We start from the raw sequence: 22,900 nt of genomic DNA on the forward strand, positions 1-22,900 counted from the left end.
GAATTGCCGCCGCCGCAGAAATGCGCGTGCCGCCCTAACGGCGCACAGACTGCCCCCTGCTGCAGCTGCAGCGGGCGAGGCTGAGCTGCTTGGGGCAAAAACTCCGCGACTGCCGCCCAGCAGCAGCCCCTTCAGCCGAAGACAGAAGCTGCGCCGCCGGGACGACAGCTGAACATAGAAGCTGCCGCTGAGCCGCGCCGCCGCGCGCAATCAGCCGCCCGCCTTGCAACTGACAGACCTGCCCTGCCCGTCTGCAAGTTGGCGAGCTGCTGCTAAAGGCACAACTCTCGCCCTGCCCCGCACGCTCTGACACCACAGCTGAGTCACTTCCAGAAGCACCAGCTGAGTCACTTCACCCCCAGAAATGCCAGCTGTGGCCCTAGTCCCCACCAAGAGTCCTCTAGGGCAGATGCTGGGTTTCCCCTCAGCAGCTGTTGCCAGGGCTTGGGGATTCCTTCCAGCCCAGCCCTGCCTGTTGGTCCACAGAGCTTCCCAGGGGGAACAAGGCTGCCCCCCCAACTTGTAGGCAGGGGAGGGAAGGCTAATGGCATGTTAGGCCCCAGCTCCCTCCTGTTACTCCCATAGACAGCACTGCCCCTCTGCGTGTGCCCAAGAGGAGGTAGCTGTACCTTCCCATGCACCCTGGAAAGCAGAATCCCCTTGCAACTTGGGCTCCATTCAGCCTCTCCTTGACACAGCTGCACATCTCAGCCCTGCGGGAGCTGGGCCCTGGCACAGACTGGTCGCCTCACTCAGAACCCTGCACCACTTGCCCAGTCCCCTGCCCCAAACCCTGGTTCAGCCTCCACCGCAGTTCAGCAGAGATGGGGGTGGGGGACGCTTTCTGACAGCACCCACTATGCTGTGGCACACCGGGCAGGGAGGGAGCAGTGCCACCACCCTACTGCCCAAGGGTTAATTCCCAGGCTCTATCCCCAGACACTGTTGGGGAGGGACAGACCCTTTGCTCTGCTCTAGTGCAGACAGGGGCTACTCCCCTACTTGGCCCAGCAGCCCAGGCTGTGCACAGGGGCTGGCTTTAGATCCATGCCCCTGCGAGAGTTTTATGCCCCCAATCACTCACTGCAGAGGCGGTGTTTGTACAGATTTCTATTTATTATCCAGGCTACATGGTGAGCAGGGGCTGGGGAGGCAGCTCCGCCAGGCGAGCAGAAGTGGTTATTTCCACAGCCATATCCTCCAGAAATGCATAGGCAAGGGGTGGGGTGGAGAGCCAAGTGCTAGTGCCGCTGCCCACACCCCTGCCTCAGGACAGGGGCTTTGGACGGAGCCCAGGCTAGGACCACCCCACTGCAGCAGCAGCACAGGGGCCATGAAGTGAGGGGGCAAGAAAGGAACTCACCCCTGGGGGAGGGAATCACACCCTGTTCCTGTCAAGACACCAGAGGGGTGGTACAGGGGAGAGAAAACCCTAAACTTCTCTCTAGGGCAGATAGAGGGTGTGCTGCCCCTTCCAAAACAGCAGGGGGCAGAAGAGTAACATTCACCACAAACTTCTTGCACTCAGCAACCCTGGGGTGAAGAGACTGGGGCTCGTCTACACAACCACTTTCGTCGGTGTAACTTACGTCACTCAGGGGTGTGAAGAAAAAACCCCCACACCCCTGCACGATATAAGTTACACCAGCAGAAGTGCCGGTGTGCACTGCGCTATGTTGGCAAGAGAGCTTCTCCTGCTGCCACAGCTACCGCCGCTCGTGGGGGTGGTTTTATGATGCTGAAGGGAGAGCTCTCGCCTGTCAGCACGGAGTGGCTACATGAGAGATCTTACAGCAGTGCTGCTGTAAGCTCTCTAGTGTAGACATGGGCTAAGGCTCAGAGCGGCCGAAGAGACATGCCCAAGGCCACACGAGTCAGTGACAGGTGGGGCTAGGGCCCAAGACTCCTGACCCACAAGGGGGCTTTATACTTTGGTCATGGCCATGTTTAGGAGGTGCTCAGGCAGTATGGTGATAAGCGTGTAAGTGCTTAGAACAGCTCAGCAGCCAGGAGTCCTGACACCCAGCTCCTTCCTACAACCCTAAATCAAACTCCACTCCCAGAGCCAGGAACAGGACCCAAGAGTCCCACTGCCTGGTTCTGAATCACTAGATCTTTCAAATGCTTGGTTTTAACCAGAGGCAAACCCCACCCTGGCTGCAGCTCAGCCCCTGAGCTCACTGCCCAGCCCCTAGCAAAGATGCAGGGTCGTGATTCCCAGTGCTGAGTCCTGGTGGGATTCACTCACAAAATCAAACTGGCACCAATGGCCAGCATGGGCCAGAGCAGTCCCCCAGGAAGTGACACAGATCCCACCCACCTCCCCACCCCCCTGGGGGGCCAGGTCCTCTGCACCCTGCAGTCAAGTTCCATCCCTTACTGGCACCCTGCTACATGCAGCTAGAGTTGCTGGTCTGAAGACCATGTGCAATGACTTGACATGCAGCATACCCCCATGTGCCCTCCCCAACCTCCTGCTATTACGGGGTACAAGCCATGCCCACAATTGGGATTGAGCTAGAGAGGCTTGGCCATTGGGACTGTTACAAGCTGGGTGAAACCTTGTTGTGGGTTGAGTTAAAGCTTCTAACTGATGTGTGAATAAGTCCCTTGTTTAAGTCCATCATAAGAGACAGCTAAGGGGTCACACCTGAAACAAAACCTAATAGTCTGCCCAGAAACTAGCACCTGGTGGGCAGAAGGTACGACTGGGTATGGTCAGCAGGTGTGCGTGTGTGTGTATAGGGGAACAACACAAACTGTGTGGCAGACTGAATGAGAGAGACGGGAGGAAGGAAAAGCACGGTGGCTGACCCCGGAAGAAACCTGGGGAAAGGTTTTTGGGTCCGGGGTGCAGGTGAAAAGACAAATCTTGGTGCTGTGAACCAAGGAAACTGGTTCCTGCTGTTCGATTCCCTCTGCCTTCACAGACACAGGACTTTGTACATTCTTTGCAAATAAACAAAACTGCATCAAAGAGAGATTGGCCTAGTGCCAAATTTTCCTCCCAGCTGGAACACCCACAGAGCCCCAAACTGACTAGCCGCTTGGGTCGAAAAGGGGCAACACGACGCTGGAGTGTGTCCTGCTGGGAGGTGGGGTCAGGGCCATGGGCTCAGTGTGGGCTGGGGAGGGAGAGGGACAGAGAGGCAAGGAGCGGGGGTGATGATGGACATTTCATGTCTGTAAATCCGAGGGACAGGCACTGTGGGGTGTCCCAGCCCAGCGGGGTGTTTCAGCCGGCACGGGTCCGTCTCTGCTCCTAGCCACACATCGTCAGCAGCAACCACTGTGGGGAGATGAAAGAGCGAATGGGCAGGTGGGGAAAGGGAGCCACAAACTGCTGCCCCACCAGGCTGCAACAGAGCGGGATCCAAAGCCTGGGCTTCCACCTGGACGGAGCCACCAATAGGGGGACAGTGAACGAACTGGGGCTAGGGTTGGAGGGGCAGGGGCTAGAGTAATGATCCTCCCCCAGCCCACTAGCTTGGTCCACAACTCAGCTGGAGTTAAAGCCTTGGTGGTTCTGTTTCAGGGGATCAGATGGGCACCAGGGCTGGGCACATCCCCAGCTGCAGGGGATGGGGGTGGTGAGGAAACCAGGCCCTAGGCAGGATCTGTTCCTATTGGGGATTTCACTGAGCTAGGAATGCTGCCCAGCAGCCGGCGCAGCTGCAGAGAGCTGGCTGAGGGAGGATGTGGAGGGGAGGGGTCTGCCATCCCCCTCCCCACCATTTTTTGGGTTAGGACTTTCTTTCCCTCCCCTACCCCAGGAGTCTGGAGGGCTCCCCCTTCTCTAATTGAGATCCCCCTTACACCCCAGGATCCACCCAGCTTCCGCAGCTCCACTGGAGAGCTCCCTTTGCCCTCTGGCTGCTCAGGGCTCGCTCTCACCTCGGTCAGGTTCATCACTGCTGTGCCGGTGCCTTCGGCGTCCATGCTGCGGAAGAATCCTGCAGGGGGCAGAAGGAGCGAGAGCTGCTCAGGGGGCAGCTGGCACAAGCTTTTCCTTTCCCCTCTCAGCCATGAATCCTCCCCTGAATGCCCAGCCCCTGGGTTAGCAGCTGTACAGCCACACCATGTGGGGTGGGAGCCACTGATTATGGGCAATTCCAGTATGTCACAGCTGCACCTCAATATGGACAGCCAGCCCACCCTTGATACCAGCCCAGCTCTGCAAGCTGAGCAGGGTCAGACTGAATCAGGAATTGGATGGGAGATCTCCCTGAAAACCCAGGGTGCACTTTGTGACAAAGTGGGAATATTTTTATGAGGCCTGTTTATGCCTCAGTTTCCCCTTTATGCTGCATTGTAACCCAGTGGGTGGAAAAGGACTCTCAGAGCAGGCTAAGGGCAGGTCTACACTTAAAATGCTGCATCGGCACAGCTGTAGCACTTAAGTGAAGGGCATTAGTTCCCAGGTCAATAGAGCATCTGAGAAGACAATGGCAAATCTACTCACCAGGACATTGACACCTAGTAGCCAACCACCCAGAGGGACGGAGGAAGTGTGTCCCCCGACCCCTCAACAAAGGCGTGGAGAGGTGGGAGGAGAAGAGTTGGCTGCTGGAAGGAGTCAGAGCTCTAACCTGGACAGAGCTTGAACAAAGGGGTTCACTCCAGCTTGGCTGGGCTGACCAGAATGGACTATGCTTTAACCTTCAGCTCTCTAAGCTACCCGCAGGACTTCCACTGCTGTGCTCCAGTGGACTAATAAACCCGACTGTTTTGACCATGCGGCCTGTGTGTCAATGCAAATGCTTGTTAGGGGGCACTCATCCCTGACGAGTGTCCAAGTCTGTGCCAGGAGTCTATCTCTGCTGGACTTGCTGAACAGAGATCACTGGGTGAAGCAAGAGGGCTGAAGACCCAGAGGTCCAGTCTAAGGAGGCAGTGAGGGCCTGTGGCTTCCCCGGGGAGGAAGAGTGAGACCCCTGGGGGGCCTGGCACACCGAAGGGGCTCCTCCTAGAGACTGTTCCAAAGTTGGTGGTGTAGCAGCAATCCTGCGGATCCGTGACAGCAAGTCAATCCTAACGCCCAGTAGCATCCTCAGTGGGGCTCTGCTGCTGTGGGTGATGTCAGTGACTCATCAGTAGGGGGCACTCTCCCCTCTGACTCCATCAGCCCCACTAGGGGAAATGCTATCTTTCAGATAAACAACAAGGAGTCCGGTGGCACCTTAAAGACTAACAGATTTATTAGGGCATAAACTTTCGTGGTTAAAAACCCACTTTTTCAGATGCAAGAAGTGAGGTTTTTTTTTACCCACAAAAGCTTATGCCCAAATAAATCTGTTAGTCTTTAAGGTGCCACCGGTCTCCTTGTTGTTTTTGTGGATACAGACTAACACGGCTACCTCCTGATATTTATCTGTCAGGTGAAGCTTAAAATCAAGGTTTTCTTCCAGGCTCCAGTAGGAACAGAGGTGTTAACCCACCCCCAACCCAGACAATGCCACTTGGCTTCCCTGATCTCCTGCCAGTTTTGGTTGCAGGTGAGATTTCCTCTGGACCTCCTGCCTGGAAGTTGCCGGGTGCTGCTGCGCCCTACAGATGGCACTTACTGAACATGGCCTCCAGCTTGACCAGGCAGCAGACGAAGTTATCGAAGTCCACGCCCAGGTCTGCATCGGCATAGCGTGCCACCACCACCTGGTGCAGCTTGTTATTCAGCTTGAAGCCTGGAGGGCAGAGATGGGGGAAGCCGTTAGTCCCCAGGGGAGCGTGGGATGGGCTACAGAAAGAGGGGGCCATACTCGTTGGGTTTCAGTGACAACTGGGAGGTGGAAACAGAATCCAGCCCATCCTGCAATAAGGGGCCGATGGGCTGGGGGACACTAGCCTTCTGCTTACAGCTCACTCCCCCAATCCGTAGCTGGGATACGCAGCCCACTCGGTCCCCTGGATTCTCCTCTGCCAGGAAGCCAGCCCCACAATGGAGTGGTTAGAGGTCAGGCCCACCCTGCCTGGATCCCAGACTCATCTAGTCTCAAGGCCCTCAGACTAGCACTGCTGTGACCACAGGATTACGGACAGTACGGACAGTGCAGAGCAGTCAGCAGACCCCGGGCACTGGGAAGCCAGGAGAGATCTCAGGTGTGACCCTAATGCCATGGCTGGCGGACTCTGAGCTGATGGCACCAGGAAGGTATCAGACTTGATCCAGCTGCCAGGGACTTTCATGCAGGGTCCAAGCTCAACATATTCCCCTATCCCAGCCCAGGGACCTTCCCCCATGCCCTCCTGATTTACCAGCTGATTCCAGAGCCATGCGCATCTCATAGGAGCTCATGGTGCCTGACGAGTCCAGGTCATGGTTGCGGAAGATTGTCTGCAATGACACAATGTGGGAGTGAAGACCAGGCTGGCGCTTCCTTCCCCACACCCCATAGCCCAGCACGGAGGAGTGTCTCTCACTCCAGCGCTCCACAAGCCACCCCCTTACCAGCCAGCTCCGGATCTTGTTCCACAGGATCTGGAATTCCACAAGGCCAAGGCGGGCGCTGCCATCTTTCTGGGGAGCAGAGTCAAGGAGAAAGTGACCAGCCAAGGGTCTGCAACCCTGAGTGCAGGGAGGGGCAGGAAGAGGTTGGGAAGGGAAAGGCCCTGGCCACTTGTGTTCATTCAAGATCCCAGGGTACTTGTGATAAGAACAGGGCTTTTAGCCAGACCAAATTCTAATCTGCTCAGTTCCATTTGGCCCCTCTCCCTCCCCTGTTGCATGAACTGGGCACAGGATCCCCTCACGCTGCTGTGCTGTGCAGCAGTTAAACAGCTGTTGTGCCCCACCCCAGAGGTGGCTGCATTTCTATGGCACTGTGTACACACAATTTGTGAAGGGCTCGGGGATCAGAGTGGCTCTAAGAGCTGGACTGGCACGTGCTCCCATCCATCTCGGGGTGCAGTGGAAGGTGGGCTGTGGTGGTGGTGAATTCTTGCTCCCCAGTGATCGTGACTCCCTGGCACTGCCCTAGTGGCTCTCAGTGTGAGCCGGGAGCACAGACCAGTGGCTGATTCCCCACTCCATCCCCAGCAGTCAGACAGAACAATGGGGGAGGGGGATGCTGCTCCACTGAAGGAGTTTGGGTGAGAACCTGGTATACCCTCACTCAGTCCCACTTGGGGCCAGAGGTCTCCCTGTGTCTACCCCCAGCCCAGAGATGGAGCAGGTCACTGCTGGGCAGCAAAGGGTCCCAGGCCCGGTGCATGAGAGTGTACTAATAGAGGGAACTGAGCGGCGGGGTGCTTCCTCTCACAAAGCGGGAGGCAGAAGAGAAACTAAGGGTGTGGCCAGGCTCTGGGCTGGAGCAGGCACAGCTCCCTGGGCAGCGGGCATGGAGAGGAAGTGAAAGCTTGTTCCAGAAAGCCTGCTGCTCCAGCCCGCACCATGGCCAGCGAGCCAGGTCAGAGGCACTGGAGCAAGGGCCCACGGTGTTGCTACAGCCAGAATCTAACCTCCTGGCAAGAAATGAGTCTGGGCGAGGGGTACAGAGTAGACATCTGGGGAGCCATGCTGGGCTGGGCCTCTATTGAAACTACCTGGGTTGGGAGTCAGAGACCCAAACCAAACCCATCCCCCACCCCAGCTCGGGAAAAGGAGTCTCTGCCAGAAGGGTGGGTCCCCATGGGAGAGGCTCCCCCTCTCCCCATCACACAGCGGGATACGTCCATCAGGTTGATCATGTTGCGGCAGGACTCCATGCTGAACCCGTCCGTCTTCAGGTCTTTGTCTGGGGGTGGGGGAAGGAGACGCTGTTATTGGGAGAATGAGTCACAGGGCAGGGGAGCGAGCGAACGACAGTGGCAAGGATGGGGGAGAGACCGGGGGCAGCACTTACGTCTGGTGACGACTCTGTTCAGAATAGTCCTGAGCTCGAAGACACTGATTTCCATGTCCTGGCGAGAGGGCAAAGGATTAGCGATGCCTCATCCGCTCCACTCAGCTGGGCACCTTCCCCAGATTCGCTCACAAGACACCAGGGTGGTGGGTCTCCTTGGTGCCAGGCGTGGTTCAGGCAGCACCTGGACCCCTTTCTGACCCCGTCAAATCACCTCCAAGCAGGGATTTTCTCCCTCCCCCCCAAGTGCTGCGTGATGGCCCATGTCTGCTCTCTGCTGTCGGTGAAGGAGACCTGCTGGTTAGCAGCACCTCACTGCCGGCCAAGGAAACCAGGTTATAGGCCAGAGCCAGTCTTGTGGCCAGGACCCCCCACCCCAGCTCCACTGAGGCAGCAGGAGGTACGAAGCAGGAGCAGGAAAAGACTTAGGAGCATTGGTAAAGCAGGACTTCCCCACCCACAGCCTGCGGGGTCTCCATGGGGGAGGGGGCAGGGTCTTGCCCTCTAATGAAGTGGGGCATAAATGGTCAGGCCCAGTACTTATGGAGCCAGGTCGTGCCCGACACCCAGAGGGGAGGAGGGGCTGAGCCATTGAGTGACGGGGCCCCCAGCTCGGTACAGAGCAGCCCAGCCTTGCCGCAGTGAGGGTCGTCCCCCTTGCAGCTCTGAGACTGATGTCCACACCCCTGCTGCGGAGCCTGGGGGCTGTTTGGGGCAGGGAGCATCTCAGCTGTGTGCCCAGTGCCCAGCACAACAGGGCCTGATCCTGACAGGGATACAGACACGGCCCCCTCCCATTTCTGACTCTCAGAATGCTCCCAGCCTGCTGCTGGCACAAAGGGCCCCCGGGGAGGGGCAGGCAGGGCCGCCCAGAGGATTCCGGGGACCTGAGGTCTTCGGCGGCGGGGGGTCCCCACTTCAGCGGCAATTCGGCGACGAGGGGGTCCTTCCGCTCCGGGACCCGCCGTCAAGTGCCCCGCCGCCAAATTACCGCCGAAGACCCGGCTGCGCTTCGGCGGCGGGTCCCGCTTTGGCAGTAATTGGGTGGCAGGGGGTCCTTCTGCCCCAGAGTGGAAGGACCCCCCCGCCGGCAAAGACCGGGAGAGGAAGAAGCTCCAGGGTCTGGGCCCCGCGAGAGTTTTCCGGGCCCCCCGGAGCGAGTGAAGGATCCTGCTCCAGGGGCCCCGAAAAACTCTCGTGGGGGCTCCTGCGGGGCCCGGGGCAAATTGCTCCACTTGCCCCCCCCCTCTGGGTAGCCCTGGGGGGAGGGCGGCATTAACAGAGCCCAGAGCGGCAGCACCCACCTCTCCTGCAAGCTGCTGGAACATATTCCTGAAAGAGCTGTCCACGTCGTCCTCTGAGAGCTCTTCCTGGGGTGACACAGATCAGGGGCAGGTTATTAAACAAGCTCTGGACTCTCCCTTCCCACTAAAGCTGAGCTGCCATCACACCTAGGCTCCTACTGAAAAGAGCCAGCAGGGGGAGCTCTCTGCACCCCTCCTCCAGCTCCCCTTCAGCTCCCCACCAGTTCTCTACTGTCACCCACCCTCCCCCCTCAATGGTGCCCCCTTCTCCGCCCCTCAGCCCAGTCTGTCCTCTAGCCGAGGGGCCATTTCAAACCAGCATTGGGCACATGAATGCAGCCAGCCCCCCGCTGGAGCTCTTTCCCCCCATACCCCACTGTGCTACCCTGCACCCCCACTGGCTTGGGTTTGGTGGCCTCTTACCTCATCCGGCAGATCTGCGGTGATCTCCTCATCTAGCTCCCTGGGGAAACAAGAGGAGACAGTGAGTGAGGGGGCAGCATGACAGCTGGGAGGGGAGTGGGGTCCTGATAGGCGTGGTGGGCTGTGGGGGTGGTGAGCATGGCGTACCCCCTAGTGTGGCTAGATCAGACAGGCCAGGAGGTTTGGAGAGAGAAACCAGAGCTCTGAGACCCCTGGGGAGAGGGGCCCCAGGAACATGACCTGGGGACCCTGTCCTACCCCTAATCTGGGGGGAACCAGACACCTAGGGGATACAAAGCACGGAGACACATGGCAACACAGACATGGAGTGATGGGCAGGGAAGGACAAGGCCTCTCCCCTGCAGTTGTGTGGGGCTCCGATCCCAATGCTCAAACCTGGGGAGGGGACTGCCCTCCCCCACCCCCATGTCAGTATGTTCTGGAGAAGCCTCCCACTCATCTGGATCTGCCCAGGGACCACCAGAGCCACGCCAGGCCTGAGCTGGGCTATCATGTCCCCAGAGCCTGGGCTGAGACCCGGCCACTTATCTCACATGTGGACTCACTCTGTGTCCGACTGCTTCTCAGTGAAGACGCGCAGGACAAAGTCAGCCTCCTTGTGTGGCTCGAAGGTGGAGGGCACGATGAGGTACTCGCCCGGGGGCAGCTGGATCTTGTTGCTCACTTCCCGGAGGTTGATGAAGGTCTCTGAGCGTGCCCGGGACTGGTTCCGCAGAAAGAACTCCTTCTTCAGGTGCACGTTCTGGCAGCCCTTGGCCTGGGGACCAGACACACTCATGGGTAACATGGGCAGGGAGGGAGCTGCCCAGGGCCCTGGACACACTAGAATACTAACACAGCTGCAGATTCAGGGCTCTGGGGTGGAGGGCACCCATCAAACCTACCCACCCTGGACAGACCATCTCCAGGAAGTTGTTAGACTAGCCCAGCCCAGCTAATCCAGTGACTGGTCTCTCAAACTGACCAATGCTGCAGCTTCTGGAGGCAAGAAGATAGCCTCCGCCCCATGCACACACTGCAGTGAGCGATTACTCCAGGGCAGGGGTGGCCAACCAGAGCCTGAGAAGGAGCCAGAATTTATCAATGTATGTTGCCAAAGAGCCACAGTAACACGTCAGCAGCCCCCCAGCAGCTCCCTCCACCTGCTCCCAGCATCTGCCACCCACCAGCAGCCCCACTGATCAGCGCCTTCCCCTCCCTCCCGATCAGCTGTTTTGTGGCATGCAGGAGGCTATGGGGGGCAGGGGAGGAGCGAAGGCACGGCAGGCTCGGGGAGGAGACAGGAAGGGGTGGAGTGGGGGCAGGGCCTGTGGCAGAGCCAGGGGTTGAGCAGTGAGCAGCCCCTGGCACATTGGAAAGTTGGTGCCTGTAGCTCCAGCCCTGGAGTTGGTGCCTATGCAAGGAGCCGCATATTAACTTCTGAAGAGCTGCATGTGGCTCCGGAGCCACAGGTTGGCCACCCTTGCTCCAGGGGGCGGGGATCTTCCTGCCCCCCAACCTGAGCACGCTGAGCCCAGGACACTAGCCAGGCCGAGCATCAGCCAGCTCCTCCTGGCATTCCCTTGCCAAGCACACTTTGCATGCTTTCTACTGCCAGCCCAGGGAAGGCTTGGCCAGGGGTCGCCCTAGAAGGCTGATGGAACTGATGAAAGGCTGAAGCAGGAAATCCCCAGGGCTGATGGACCTCAAGAGTCCAGGCTCTGAATTAACCCCTTCCTGCCAGCCCTACCACTCCTCTTCTCACACACTCCAGCAGTGGGGATTGGCAGCTCAGGACGTACCTCCTCTGGGACCTGTGGAAGGGAGAAGAAAGAGATCAGGACCTATGTGTGGGAAGCGGAGGCCCTGCCCACTGCCTCTTGAGCTCAGTGCTGTATGGGGGGCGAGTGGCGAAAGTCACCCCACTAACAGGGCTTGTGGGATCCCTCTGGAGCTCAGCAGTGCCGCCCCCATGTGGGTTAGGATGGGGGACTCCCCACCCCTAAGGGGTGCTGAGCAACACCCAGGGGCTACCTCGTAGACGGCAAAGCCGATGGTGTGCATGTCTCCCCCCATCTTCCGCTCCTTCCGCCGGTGCTTCTGCATCAAGGCCACCAGGAAGCTGCAGGCCACCTCATTGTCCTCGGGGTCGTCATCCTCCTCCAGGAGCTTGATCTTGAACTGGGGGTTAATCCAGAAAGTGGCTGCAGGAAAGAGGAGGTGGAATAATGGATCAGGTGAGCAGGCCTCAGAGCCTCCTCCCCCATCGCACCCTCTTCCCCATAGCGAATGCTATGCAAGGAGTAGGCTCCTGCATCCTGCCCGGTGTCTCTGATCACCAGCCACTCCCTCCTCGTTGCAGGGCTCAGATGTGCTGGGCTACAGTTTGTTCCTCGCCCAGGGGCTCCCTTCTTCCAGAACAGGGACAAGCCCCACAACCCCCACCCCATGGCAGACCCGCTCACAGAGCATCACCGTGCTCCCTGATCACACACACATGAAAACTGGAGTCTTTGGGTACGTCTACACTGCAATGTAAGCCCAGGGTTAGTAGAACTTGAGTTTGTGAACCTAGGGCTTGAGTGTCTACACTCATTTGTAACCCCAGGTTAGGAACTGTTGAATCCTGGGTCCCAACCTGGGTCTCCAGCGTCTACAATGCATTAGGCAAGTGCAAGTCCAGCTATCCATATCCCAGACTTCCTAGTGCCCTCCCAAAGACATGGTTGCTTTAGCCCTTTGTTAGTGGTGCAGTGTGGGAAAACCTGACTGCTCACCAAACCTGGCTGTCCAGAGGACAAAGGACGTTGGTCCATGGAATACTTTTGGCAGACTCCCAGAGCATGAGTCCAGTGGGGCTGTGTCTACACTGCAGAGCAACAGGGCTTGAACCCCGGGTCCCAGATTGACTCAGGCTTGGATCCCCCACCCCTCTGGGGTCCTGGGACCCTGGGTTTGTGCGATTTGTGTGTGGAAGATAAAGGGGGTTAGGCCTGAGTCTGAATTCGAACCCTAGGCTTACACTGCAGTGTAGACATACCCTTAAGGAACAGGCTGGTGGTGAGTGGTACCTGCGTGGTTCCTGCAGCCCCCTGCTGTGCTGCCTCTGCGCCAGGAACCTTCAAACAGAGTCGTGTGCCACTTGCTCACGCTGTCTTTGTCCAGGGCATCAGGGCTCAGATTACAGATCTCTAACCTGGAGAACTCCCTCATGAAGTCCTTGAAAGCCATCCTGAACATGGGGGAGGGGAGGCAGAGAAAAGACTGAGACTCCGCACAGCTTGGATCTCTCCGCCAGGGGGTTTCTTCAACGGTGCTGGGGAGGCTGGGGGGGGGTGGGGTGCAGGGGAGCTCCTGGTCTCCCACCCAGGGGGCCCTCACCTTCCTGGCTCTAACCCCTTCCCTGTGCCCCACCGCTCAGGAGCTCTCAGACAAGGGAGAGGTACAAGGGGCACACTCCGGGGGTCCCATCCAGCCCACCCCCCACTGCTGTCTGAGCCAACAATGCTTGGCGCCAGGAAAGGCTATTCCCTCACATTCCTGTCCCAGTCCTATTTGCTATCGCCACCCCAACAAGGCTGAGTGCAGAGGGGGCTCATTTGGGTTCACTGGCAGCAGCCTGGAATAAGTGTCCCTCCTGCTGGCCCAAGCCCCACGCAGCCCAGCTGGGGTCCTTCATATCATCAGCCTGGCTGCGTCCCACCCTGAGGATAGGTTCCCTTAGCAGAGCTGTGTGCAGTGAAGCCCTCTGCCAATCCCCCAGCTCTATTTCCATCTTTGGGGCAACAAACCCCACCGGACTCCCTTGCCCTAACTCCGGGCCAAGAAGCAGGCGCTCTCAGTGGCGCGCTGGGGAAGGTGAGAGGCACAGCAGGACCACCATGGCAACAGCCTGCAACAGGAACGGAGGTGACAGGATGTGGCGTGCGGACGTGCTACGACAGGTCCCGCTCACATGCCTGGAGGGCTGGCCAGCTCTGTAGCGTCTGGCTGGACGGAAGGGCCGCAGAAGAGCAGAGTTATTAACTGGGGAGATGGAGACACTTTCCTAGGCTCCTGATTTGGTAGGAGTTCAGCCAATTAGGACAAAGAATGTGATCCCCCAAGGATCAGAATCTTATGGCCCCACCCCCCATCTGGAACAGGTGCAGGCTGCCCCGTCTCTTGGGTGCTGGAGAATGGCACCATCTGTCTCTGCTGATACTCACCAGAACTCACCATCCTCCATTTTCAGCTGCAGCTCCTCCCTCTGGGTGGGATCCACGTTGTTCCACTCAGAGGACCTGGGATGGTAGGAGAGAGGCAGTGAGACAGGGGACACTAATACTGAACTGTGCCACCCTCCCTGACACGCCCCAGTGCCATACACTTCAGAGCCCACGCTGGAGCTGCACTTTTATCTGCCGCATGGGCATCACGCACTGCGAGCTCTCCCTTAGCAGTGCCATGCAAACAGCACCCGGACCGCACACAACAAGACTTCCCTCCCAGCAGGACCACACAATGCTGGCATGGCACCCGTTTCTCACCCACCCGTCACACCAGGCTCCAGTCCACTCCACCTGACCCCAGGGGTTCCTGATGCGGATGAGCTGTTCCTGGCGACCCCGGTACTCCACCTGGCAAAATTCAGAGGTAAAGGTTAAACTGATGTCACTGGCTGAGCCACGTAATTTCTCTTGGTCCCAGGCAGCCACTCACCTCAGTGAAGCCTGTGACAGAGTAGGCATGCCCCTTCACCAGCTTCTTGAAGGTCACTGCTTCCATATCAAAAGCACTTGTGATCTGAGAGGAGAGGACAAGGAATTGGTGCATTTCCCCTGGCCCAGAGCCAGCACCTCCTCCTCTAGCTAAGGAGACACTGACACGTGCTGCCTGCCCACAGAGAGCCCCCATCCCAAGCTGCTCCAGCCCCGGGGAGGGACCGGGCACTATCAACCAAAGGATCAGGGCTGGTGATGTGGGCCAATCTATTCAACTCCCCATGACAGCCAGCCACCTAGCCCCTGCTTGTGCCCCGAGTGCCTGCCTAGCAAACACCTGAACTCAGTGCTATATAAAAGTCAAAACAAAGCCCTGAGCACCCTCACTTGTCTGGCGATGCTCTCCATGGAGACTACAAGCCCCAGCATGCCTTGTTCCAGCAGCCCAGCCATTCACCTCTAAGTGGAGCGCACTGCATGCTGGGAGCTATAGTCTCCATATGAAAAAAGCAAGTTGCAGTCACTCTCCCTAAAGGTGGTACCCAACAGAAATTGCTCCCCCTCACTGCAGCAGCTGCACCTAGGGCTCTGCTGGAGTGATAGCTGCAATAAGACACATTGGGAGGGGCTGAGGGGGCAGGGGGTGATGAATGGATACTGCCCACTTTGGGGCTGCCTGTACAAGAGGGATAGTTCAGTGGTTTGAGCATTGGACCGCTAAACTCAGGGTTGTGAGCTCAATCCTTGAGGGAGCCACTTAGGGATCTGGGGCAAAATCAGTACTTGGTCCTGCTAGTGAAGGCTGGGGGCTGGACTCGATGACATTTTGGAGTCCCCTTCCAGTTCTATGAGATAGGTATATCTCCATATTTTTTTTTATATTACACACACACACACACACACAGGTTGTGGGAGGAGGAAAGAATCCTTCTACTGCACAGTACATCCCCTGGGACCCTTCAGGCTGGCGGCTAATGCTGAAGCCCCCCCCACCCTCTGGCTCCTCTCCTCAGAGGGTTGGATTGACCTGCCCCTGCAGTTGTTTGGGAGATTTTGGTTTTATGGCCCCCAACATGCTCCCTTGGAAATGGCAGATCAATGGGTGCTGATTCAAAATTTCACCACAAGGGGACACATGCCTGTTCCAAAACCCTCCAGTGGGACAGAGCAGCATGAATGATCTCTCTGCACCCACAGGCCTTCCCCACCAGCAAGACTAGCCCCATAGAGATGCCTACAGGGACTGTGAACCAGCTCTGCTCCCCAGCCCCCGCTGCTGGGGCTCAGCAGGGGGCCATGCTGTCCTCATGTGGGGGAGATCTGGGTGGCGCACCCCTCAAGCTACGGCCAGCCCTGCTGGGGTGCTGGGGGGACACCAGCTGGGGGTTACCCTCGCTATCAAGGGGCTTGTGACACAGCTAAGGAGGATTTTACACCTTCCCCCTTGGCAACTGGGCATGGAGGGGGATGCATGGAAGGAGAAGAAGGGGCCCCAACCTCCCCCCAGCCCCTTAGGGAAGAGGGGCACCCCTTACATCAATGGAGCAGCCAAGCAGGGATCCTCTATCGAGCGCCTTCCGGATGATTCTGGATAGGTCGCGGGGCGGCCGCTTGAGGTCGTACATTTCCGACACGCCCCCAGTGAAGTCCTCAAAGCCCTCCGTGGTGCTGCCCCCTGACAAGGCCTCATAGGAGCCGTTCAGCCTGCACACCAGACAGAGCCAGCGGATGAGCGGGACGCCAGGGCAGACAGCACTGGGACTCACCAGCTGCTCCCCAAATCAGAGGAGCGAGCCCACTGGAGGAGACACCCCTTGGATGGGATCCCCAGAGATGTGCTCCCCGCTCAGCCCCTTGCCCTCTCTGATCCCACTGGCCCCAGGCCCAGCAGGCTGGCACTCACTTGGCATAGGCCTTCTCCAGCAGGGCACTCCAGAACTCGGAGCACTCTGCCGAGTGCACGAACACCAGCTCCCCGTCTTTGGTCGGTAACCGGTCGTCAACCACCACGTCCACCCACTCGCCGAACTGCCAGATCTGGGGAGGGAGGAGAGCCTGGGGTGAGTGGGTCAAGACCAGGCTCCCCTGGACAGGGACAGCTGCAGAACTTGGGGCAGAGAGGACAGAGCCCAGGAGTTACTCAGTGTAGACGGTCTTAGGCCAGGGCCACGGGGGAGGCCTGGATTCCACTCCGAGGCCTGGGCCCTCAGCGAACTGGACCTATCTCGAAGGGCTCTGCAGCACCTGCGGTGGGGTGGGGAGCTGCCCTGCTCTGGGCCTTACCTGGAAGTGGAAGATTCCAGCATAGTCCTCCTGGAAGCTCTGTCCATGGGGCACCACGCGGTGCAGGAGATCCTCGTTGAGGGTGAGGGAGCCAATGGCAGCCAACAGCCAGCAGTCACCTGGAGAGCAGGGAGCTGGGATCAGCCGCCAGACCTGTCCCCAGCCTCTCCCTCCCTACAGCTTCCCTGCTGAGTCACTGGGACCAGAGATTGTGTCCCTCCCTACTCTACTGCACCCCGCTCCCTCCCTGCGCAGCGCCACATGGGATCCTCCAGCCTGCTGCCCATTATGATACAAGAGCCAGTCGCATCCCCGGGGCCCACAGAACCCAGCAGTGAAGGAGTTAACAGGGGTGGGTTGGGGGAGTCCCAGCAACTTCCTCCCAGGGATGCTGGGCAGGGAGACCCAGGATGCTCCACCCCCACAACACCCCTAGTTAGCCCTGTGTAAGCAGAAGGATGTGCCCCCCCAGCACCCTCCATCCTCCCACGTGCTCTGCAGGAAGGACCCAGGGCCTGGTGAGGTGGCACTGACTGAGGGGGATGGAAACACAGACCCACACAGACCCCAGGCTTTGGGCACTGTGCCCAGGGGTTCACACTCCTCCCCAGAACATCCGGGAATAATGGGGGAGGGCAGGAACTGCTGGGAGGCCAGCCAGCTTGTGCCTCATCCCCAGGTGCTCCTGTCAGTCAGAAGGGAACAAGCCAGGCTGCCCTGCTGCGGGCAGGAACCATGTAGTGAGTGACAAGTGGCTGAGGGCGGAGACGCCTGGGCGCTAAGGGAGACAGATAGGATTACCACCTCTGAAATGCCAAAAAACTGGCATCCCCTCCCCCACGAGGCAAGCCCAACCCCCAACCACAAGGCAATTCTGCAACCCCCGCACCCCAACAATCCCTTATAGTATCTAGAGAGAGAACACATCTAGATAAGATTGATAACGTCACTGATAACAAAGGCATTTGTTTTATCAGCACATTTTGCCAGCCAGTCTGTCTCATTTAGCCAGTTGTCATTGAATGTGCAGTTTCTGATGCAAGCTTTTTTCCCCCGGGGTGTAGTAGGACCACTCACACCATCGCCCTGATCTTCCATTATTTAACGTGCCTCACACGTCTCCTCACTCTCGCGTGACTCAAACCCTCTCTCACACACACACACACAGTGTACGTGTGTGGTGGTGGGCAGACAGCTGCTGTATTTTCAACTGTTTTCATCTGTTATTGCTTGAACTGCAGAAGTGGGAACACTGTAGCATCTTTAGCTGGACACAGACACTTTTAACAGTAGACAGACCAGTGTGTTGGGAGTATAATGCAAAACTTTAGACCCATGTAAATAAAAACAAACTGGCAGGTTAAATTATTTTTCTGGTAACTGGCAAATCCAGCAGGGAAATGGCACAGGCTGGCAGGGGTCGGGGAGCAGCAGAGAGTGGGCACAGGCTGGCAGGGGTGGGGATGCAGAGGGAGCGCCCAGGAGGCAGAACAGGGAAGATCCCAGCAGGAGAACAGGCCTGGACTCAGAGGCCCCTGGACTGGACTTGGGGTGTGTGCGTGCCCTGGACTACACTTGGGTGCAGGGCCTGGTTTTGATATCTCCTTGGGAATTCTAAATATAGTCACGGCACCAACTCACACACCATCACCATAGCAACCCTCAAGCCACAGGCTGCCCTCCCCTTGTGACTCAGCTCCCTAGGAACTTCCTGCCCAGGCACGGCCAGGCCCAGAACACCCGCTCCACTCACGCCTGTCCTGGAGGTACAGTGATGCCATGGGGACACCAGAGAGTGGCCCAGCCTCAACCCCGCTGTGCCAGTGCCCCCCAGTCCTGGCCACCAACTCCCCCTGCTCTTCCAGTCTTGGGGCCCCACCCCCAGCTCCACCAATGCCCCTCATTCCTGACCCACAGCCCTCCCCATTGGACCATTCCAGTCTTGGCCCATCCACCCAGCTCTGCCTATGCTTCTTGATCCAGGCCTGCAGCTTCCCACCTCTACTCTGGCCCTGGCTCTCTCCTGGACAGATTCATGTACTAACTGCAATTTGGGGCCCAGTTTTGGCTGCTGTAAGGGAGTTAGGGATTCTACCTCTCTTCCCAGAGACTGTGCCCAGCCTGGCTCTGTGGCTCCCCATGCAGGTTCATACTGCTGTGCCCATGGCAGTTCCGACATTCCCAGAGCCCCCAAGGGGTTCTACAAACTAGACACAGTAATCACTTCCCCAGACATTGAAATGCAGCCATCTCTGGGGTGGAACATAGCAGCTGTTTAACACACATCAGCACACAGTATTTTAGGAGACCCTACTCTCGAGATCCACATGTTCAAACCGTATCTAAATCCTGCCACTTCTTCCTATGCAGCATCTTAAAAATCTGGCTACGCTACCAAAATCATCATCATCTCCCATCATCAGTTCTCCTTGACGAATGCTTGGAAGTGTCCAAGTTCACAGGGGTGTTGTAGGTCTGGGCTGTATTTACAGGAGTGTTGTACGGCAGACACAGGAGGTAACTGTCCAGCTCTGCTCGGGTACCGGTGAGTTTCAAGCTGGAGTACTGCATCCAATTCTGGGTGCCACACTTTAGGAAAGAGGTCGATAAATTGGAGAGAGGCCAGAGGAGAGCAACAAACATGATAAGTGGTCTAGCAAATATGATTATATGAGGAAAGGTTAAAAAAATGGGGGGGAGTTGATGGGTTTAATCTTGAGAAAAGAAGATTGAAGGGGGACCTGATAACAGTCTTCAAATATGTGAAGGGCTGTTGTACAGAGGACAGTGACCAATTGTTCTCCATGTTTTCTCAGGGTAGAACAAGAAGTAATTGGCTTAATCTGCAGCCAGGGAGATCTGGGTTAGCCATCAGGAAAGCTTTCGAATTGTAAGGCTAGCTCAGCACTGGACTAGATTACTTAGGGAGGCTGTGGAATCATTGGAGGTTTTTAAAAACAGGTTAGATTAACACCTGTCAGGGACAGTCTAGGTTTCCTTGGTCCTGCCTCAGCACAGGGGGCTGGACTAGATGAACTCTCAGGGTCCCTTCCAGCCCTACATGTCTATGATTCCATATCATCTTGCTCCCTTTGAGCCCATTCAAAATGCTGCTGCTAAGGTTACCTTGCCAGCTAAGCTCACTCTGTGTCACCTTCCTCTTTGGGTCCCTCCACTGCCCTGCCCCCCTCTCCCACGGACCCCAGGTTTGTATAATTTTTGGTGGTGCCTAGAATGGGTCCAAGCAGAGCCACCCCGTCCATAAGACGGACTGAGGCAACCGCCTCAGGCCCCGCGCTTTGAGGGGGAAGCGGAGTCCAGAGTGGCCTGGCAGGTTAGTGGGGGGTCTGGCGCTGGCAGCAGTGAATGGCCCGGCCCCAGCCAGCCCCTGCTCCATCCCCTCCCACGAATGGTGCCAGGAGCTGGTGGAGCAAGGGAGGCTGGGGCCGGGTCACTCACTGCTGCTGGCGCCAGGCCCCCCGCTAACCCCCCAGGCCGCCCTGGACCCTGTGTCCCCCTGAAGTGCAGGGCCCTCCAAAGCATGGTAAGCTCAAACCTGGGTGAGGTTGGGCCCACGTTCCTAAACATTGGTGGAGCACGGGCACCACGGGCCCATATAACTCGCCACCTATGCTTTCCAAGGCATCAAACACAAGCTCAGGTTTTTATCACAGCTCAGCCCCACCTACCTAACAACTGTAATATATTATCCAGACATCTAACCCTGTCAGCCTTTGCTGACCACTGGCCACCTTTGTGCTTTCTCCCTTGCCCCCCTCATGCCTGGAAGGCACTCCCTGGGAAAATCAGCAGAGCCACTGCACAGTCCTTCCAATTCACCTCCACCATGCTGCCCACAAAACATTACGCAAGCGAGCGGCCTCCTCAGTCAGAGCACTGTTACTTTGCCCTGTGCCACGTTCATTTAATGTTGTCTCTCATCACATGCCAAGATTGAAAGCTCTCTGGAGCAGGAACTGGCTTATTACGGACATGTAGGCACAGTGCCTGGCACAATGGGGCCTGGATTCCTGACTGGGACATTCAGGGACTACTGTAACCAACAGTCAGTCACACACGGTAGTGGTGAAGGGGTTGCAAGCCCTTGCCCTTTCCATAGTGCTAAGCAGGAGAGAAGTCCTCTTAGATCCTGGCAAGATGTGAAGGAGATCCCAGGATGGAACCAGAGCTGCAGGGCTTGGTGGGATTATGGTGGAAAAACAGAAGTAATAGCAGAGCTGATTCAGCGGGGGCACTGGGGTCAATCCCCCAACTCCTGAAGAGAATACTGGGAAACTGACCCTTACAAAACCCTAGCCCCTGCCACCAGGATCCCCTCTTTGCACTTAAAAGGGCCCCCCAATTTCAATCCATTCAAACACTCCTCACACAAACACCTCCTCCCAGCCCTGTATTGAACCCCAGGTGCTGCTGTGCAGGGATTGGATGGACACAGGGCTGCCCAGAGGATTCAGGGGACCTGGGGCAAAGCGGGGGAGCTGTGGCGCTTGTACTCACCTGGCGATGGTCCGGGTCTTCGGTGGCATTTCGGCAGCAGGGGGCCCTTCAGTTGCTCCGTGTCTTCGGCAGCACTGAAGGGCCCCCTGACGCCGAAGACCTGGACCGCCGCTGGGCCAGGGCTTGTGGGGCCCCTGCGGAGTCCGGGGCAAATTGCCCCACTTACCCCCCCTCTGGGCGGCCCTGGATGGACAGTACTTACCCAAAGCCCCCTGGCAGATGTCTGTCCTTGTGGCGCCTCCAACAATAAACTGAGGGTCCCCCACGATTTCCTGCAGAGGAGCAGAGAGACTCAAATACTGGTGCAAGCTTTCAGCAGGATCTGCACTCTGATCTCTACACAGCAGGTATCAGCTGGACTCTGGTTCAGGGGTGACCATGTGGCAGTGTCTGACAGCACCCCCAGGGGAGAGGGGTGCCAACTGCCACCAGCAGTGGGCAAGGGCCTTGACTGTAACCACTCCAAAGGGATCAGTGGGGAAACATTTTGAGACCTTCTGCGGCAGAGCCACAGGCCCCAAACCTCATTAGTGGCAATGGTATGAGGGCTTACACAGACCGAGGGCCCCCAGTCACTGAAGGCAACATGCTCACACCCCTGCACAGGTCCAATTCCATCCAGAAAGGGCAGGGGTGAGACAGAGACCAACCCCCACATTTCAACGCCCAGATCTAACTAAGGGGAAAGGAACTCACTACAGAAGGCAACCGGGTCTGAGGGTGCAACAGACAGAACTCCCTTGGCACCTCTGGCTCCGGGCATCTGTGGGGAAGGAGGGTTTCTGAAGGAGATGGGGCCTGGAGCAGGCAGAGGGGTTTAGAGTGCTTGGCAGATTGGGGACCAGGGTTCAGGGCATGCAAAAGGATCCAGTGTGTAAGGGACAGGGCCACCTGCGTCACCATGGCAGAGCAGCTCTCACAGTTCAGGGCCTCCTGGCCAAGTGGATCCAGATGGACGTTGTAGGCCCCACAAAGGAGAGAGCCAGGCACTTACCGATGGGCGCTTCCAGCGCACCCCCTGGGTCTTGCCAGAGTTTGGCCCCAGCTCCTTGAAGCCGAGGGCGGAGGGGACAGCTGGGAACTGGGGGTCCTCGAAGAGAGTGCCACTCTCCAGGCAAGCCTGCTTCAGGGTGCTGTAGTCCTGGTTCAGATACTTGACAGCATTGTTGTGCTCACCCACCCCCTCCGCTCGCAGCCGGTCTCTCTGCAGCCGGGAGGCAATTCCCCCAAAGGGCATCATGGTGCAGCTGTCCAGGCACAGGCAGCGCTAGCTTCAGCACCTCCCCCTGTGATGAAAAAGGCACCAGGAGATGAGATGTGGCACAGCAGCGTGTGTGAGGCTGGGGGTGGGGGAAGAGGAGATTCAGGGATGGCTGGGGACAGGACTCCCCCATGGGAACAGAGTTTGCAAGAGGAATCTGGGCTAGGCAGAGAAGAGACAAGTCAGGGGCAAGGGGCACTGGCAGAGCTGTGTGTGGGGAGCCCAGGGCTGGGATAATTGGGGGGCTGCAGGTCAGGGGTGAGGGGCACTGGCAGAGCTGTGTGTGGGGAGCGCAGGGCTGGGATAGCAGAGGGGCTGCAGGTCAGGGGTGAGGGGCACTGGCAGAGCTGTGTGAGGGGAGCCCAGGTTGAGATGCAATGGTGGAGCCTTTTGGAGAAGCTTGCACAGTACCTGACTGCTGTATGCCGGACTCTGACTATTACTTTCAGCCATTACGTTAACAGGCTGGAAATTCGTCCAACCCAGTAACCATCTTCCTTTTGAAACACTGTTGTGAGGGAGCCCAGAAACCAAATGACCGCACGGCAGGCCAGTTGGCAGTGCAGAAAG

General features: G+C 57.8%; 1 protein-coding gene across 2 annotated transcripts in view; it reads right to left on the bottom strand.

The window, feature by feature from the left end:
* Positions 1-1,097: 1,097 nt before the first annotated feature.
* Positions 1,098-22,900, bottom strand: part of CAPN11 (calpain 11) — a 30,981-nt gene continuing 9,178 nt past the window's right edge. For both annotated transcript variants that reach the window (XM_039530398.1, XM_039530399.1), the window contains exons 2-22: positions 22,064-22,355; positions 21,272-21,341; positions 16,552-16,670; positions 16,172-16,305; positions 15,804-15,972; positions 14,267-14,350; positions 14,099-14,184; positions 13,774-13,848; positions 12,637-12,797; positions 11,600-11,769; positions 11,368-11,379; positions 10,132-10,343; positions 9,566-9,605; positions 9,143-9,208; positions 7,839-7,896; positions 7,666-7,730; positions 6,446-6,514; positions 6,253-6,331; positions 5,565-5,681; positions 3,895-3,953; positions 1,098-3,289 (exon numbers count right to left, since the gene is read on the bottom strand). In XM_039530398.1, the coding sequence (XP_039386332.1) occupies positions 3,263-3,289; positions 3,895-3,953; positions 5,565-5,681; positions 6,253-6,331; positions 6,446-6,514; positions 7,666-7,730; positions 7,839-7,896; positions 9,143-9,208; positions 9,566-9,605; positions 10,132-10,343; positions 11,368-11,379; positions 11,600-11,769; positions 12,637-12,797; positions 13,774-13,848; positions 14,099-14,184; positions 14,267-14,350; positions 15,804-15,972; positions 16,172-16,305; positions 16,552-16,670; positions 21,272-21,341; positions 22,064-22,309 (2,118 nt within the window). In that variant the 5' untranslated portion in view covers positions 22,310-22,355 and the 3' untranslated portion in view covers positions 1,098-3,262. The remainder of the gene's footprint in view (positions 3,290-3,894; positions 3,954-5,564; positions 5,682-6,252; positions 6,332-6,445; positions 6,515-7,665; positions 7,731-7,838; positions 7,897-9,142; positions 9,209-9,565; positions 9,606-10,131; positions 10,344-11,367; positions 11,380-11,599; positions 11,770-12,636; positions 12,798-13,773; positions 13,849-14,098; positions 14,185-14,266; positions 14,351-15,803; positions 15,973-16,171; positions 16,306-16,551; positions 16,671-21,271; positions 21,342-22,063; positions 22,356-22,900) is intronic.

This window comes from Mauremys reevesii, linkage group 3 (genome assembly GCF_016161935.1).
Source record: "Mauremys reevesii isolate NIE-2019 linkage group 3, ASM1616193v1, whole genome shotgun sequence".
NCBI classification, from domain to species: Eukaryota; Metazoa; Chordata; order Testudines; family Geoemydidae; genus Mauremys; species Mauremys reevesii.